General features: G+C 54.1%; 1 protein-coding gene across 1 annotated transcript; it reads right to left on the reverse strand.

Annotated features, from left to right (window-relative positions):
* Nucleotides 1–1503: 1503 nt before the first annotated feature.
* LOC123404435 (FCS-Like Zinc finger 6-like) lies at nt 1504–2445 on the reverse strand. The gene is made up of 2 exons (XM_045098363.1): nt 2091–2445; nt 1504–1988 (listed from the first exon to the last, which is right to left on the reverse strand). Exons 1-2 carry the CDS (start codon nt 2369–2371, stop codon nt 1811–1813), a joined length of 459 nt encoding a protein of 152 aa, XP_044954298.1. The 5' UTR covers nt 2372–2445; the 3' UTR covers nt 1504–1810.
* Between the last annotated feature and the right edge of the window lie 326 nt (nt 2446–2771).

Genomic DNA, 2771 nt, shown 5'->3' on the forward strand with positions numbered 1-2771 from the left:
GGCATTTCGTCGAACACGTGGTGCGCGTCGGCAGCCGGCTCAACGAGTGAGCTCGCCGGCGCTTCGGTAGACGCCGCGCCGGTCCGCCGCCCTGCAAGCTTCTTCTTCGCCTTCGAGCTCCCGGAACCGTCCGCCGCCTTCTTCTTCGCGAATGTTTTTCCTTTCTTCGACCCCGCTGCATTGGGGAGCTTCGACGGTGCGGCGGCGGCACGGGACGGCGCCGGCGCGACGCCACCCGTCGGCGTGGTCATCCGCGGCGGCAAGAAGAGGCTGCGCGCGAGGCCGGCGGTGGCGGCGCCAACGCTCGCCGCGCTAGGGTTTTCGGCGGCGGCGGCGGCGGGGGGGGGGGGGGGGGGGCTCGCGGCTGTACAGCGAGGTGAGCGGGGTGCCGGTTTGCGCGTCCATGGTGGCAGGGGCGCTGGCGCCGGCGCGCGGGGTGCGAAGGAGGAAGAAAGAGAGAGAGTTCGCGCGCGCTCGAGTCTGCCGCGCGCGGAAGTGAGCGCTCCAAATTACCAGCGCGGGATAAGGCGATGGACAGCGCGTCCAACTTGTTTTAGCGCGCGCGCGGTTTTTGCGCGCCCGCTGGAGCATCCCGCTGCGTTGCGCGCGCTAAAAAGGCATATTTTTAAGCACGGCGTTTGTTTTGCGCCGCTGTTGGAGATGCTCTTACTTCCATTCATACGTCCACCGTCGTCGCTATTGGGGGTGGTATGAAAGATATAGCGTTGTCAATTTTTTTAATTAAGAGGCTTAAGCACAGGTCAGTTATTAAGGAGTCGTTGAATGACTAGTCTATGTGCTTCATTGAAGATGTCAATTCTACTCGGCATAAAGCTCCAAGATGTTCACCGCAACCCGAAACTAATGACTCCATCGTGTGGTCTGCTTTGTCCTTTGGATAGTACTCGGCATCAACAGGTACTATCTTTAGTTTGTTGGCGCCATGGTGCCTTTCATGGCTAGAAAATGTTGAAACTACAAAGTTGATCCCAAAGGCAAGATTTTCATGTCGCTTCTTCTTCAATGGAAGGCTCTTACAGTGGACCGGCTTGCCAGCCCCAAACAGACTTACGACGAGGTTTGCAAGCTTTCCTTACTGGGTACGAGATAAATGAGCATCTAGCGCGAGAGTATTTTTCTAGTTCGAAGTGTGGTGTATTGTTTCAACTTCGGTGTCTATCCCTCATGAGGATGCATACGTTCTCCTCATGCTTGGCGGAACATGAAAATGGTTGATCAGGATGTTATTTCTTTCAAACCACTTGGACAAACCGTTATATTTTTGTTTTTCAATATTTGGAAAGAAAGGAATATGGGGATCTTTAACAACTCATCCCAAGCTTACGTTGCCAAGGAAGACATTGAGCAGGTTTGGCTGGCATTTTCGCTTTGTGTATTTTTTATTTTTATTTGCCTTTTCTCATGTAAATAATTCATTTACCTTTTTGTTTTCCCTATCCTAATGAAATGGGCAGATCGCCTGGTTTTCTCGTAAAAAACCCGAAACAATAGATACAATAGTCACAGGGTAGAAGAAAATGGCTCACAGGTTCTTCAAGTGGCCTTGATCTGAATCAGGAAGCAAACAAAAAGAGGAGCAATTTTCCCTAGAAATTACAAACAAGTGGGAATATGGGGCCGTGATTCAAAAAATGTGTATAGTACGCGGTAGTACCATTCCCGACGTGTAACTAGGATACATGCTCTTCCTCTGTCCGTACGTACGTAGGAGCTGACGCTCTTCTACAGCACGTACGCATGCATGCTGAAAAACCGTGGGACGGCAAAGGCCTGATTGATGGGGGGAGCTCTACTGTGGCTGCGGCCGCCGCACCTGGGGCGCGCTCTCTCTCTCCGCCGCTGCCGCTGCCGCGGCCGCCGCCTGCGCCTGCGCCTTTGGGGAGTTTTGCTTCTTCCTCCGGTGTCTCGCCTTCTCCGTCTCGATTTGCTTCCTCCTACACTCCTCGCTGCAGAATGGCGTGTCCCCTCTGAACGACCAATCGCATGCATGCATGGTGTCAATAACATTTCTCTTTGCAAGCAAGGCGGCACGTAGTCTCTATCATGACGTGCAAGCGTTGGTTGTTGACCTGTACATGAAGATGTCGCCGGTGAGGCCTTTGCGACAGCGGGAGCACTCGTTCAGGAAGTGGTGCGCCTCCCCCAGCTCCTCGTCGGGGACGGCAAAGGTCACGGACGAGGGGGTTGTGGTGGGCCTCGCCACCGCGGCTCCTTTCTCCGCCTTCACGCTAGCTCCCTCGCCGTCGCCGGCGGAGGGGTTCGGCCGGAGCGCCTGCGCGCTGCCGTCGGAGAAGACCGCCGCGAAGTCGGGGTTGCCGAACGCGTGGAAGTAGGATGCGTTGAACTCCATCGGCCCCGTCAGCTGGCACGCAACCTGCCGCCGGGTCGGGAGCCGAGGAAGGAGGCGAAGGAAACCTAGAAGACGCGCTCGAGGCAGACAAGAAGCCAACGGAGGCCGATTAATAGGCAAAAGGGCCAACGGTTTTAACCGATTTAGCTATAGCTATGTTCTATGTTTCTAGGGCTAGGAGAACCACTCGATACACGCATGTGGCCTTGATCTGGCCATGGAGAGCCGAAAAGGTAAAGTTATTGTCCTGACATATGGGTCGTTTAATTAGTATGTGCCATTGCCTCGCACGTGTTTGTGTTCCTTACATGAACCTAATGAACCTAAAGATAGATACTACCTCTTTTCCGGTTTATAAGGCTTGCGCGTATCCTTAGGTTGATAAATAGATCATCGTAAT

Source organism: Hordeum vulgare, chromosome 6H (assembly GCF_904849725.1).
Source record: "Hordeum vulgare subsp. vulgare chromosome 6H, MorexV3_pseudomolecules_assembly, whole genome shotgun sequence".
Taxonomy (NCBI): Eukaryota; Viridiplantae; Streptophyta; class Magnoliopsida; order Poales; family Poaceae; genus Hordeum; species Hordeum vulgare.

Excerpts from the sequence above, each read along its gene's own strand:
- LOC123404435 (XM_045098363.1), bottom strand. The coding sequence starts at position 2,371 with ATGGAGTTCAACGCATCCTACTTCCACGCGTTCGGCAACCCCGACTTC. Across the intron at positions 1,989-2,090 it reads GGCGACATCTTCATGTACAG|AGGGGACACGCCATTCTGCA; the intron begins GTCAACAACCAA and ends TTGGTCGTTCAG.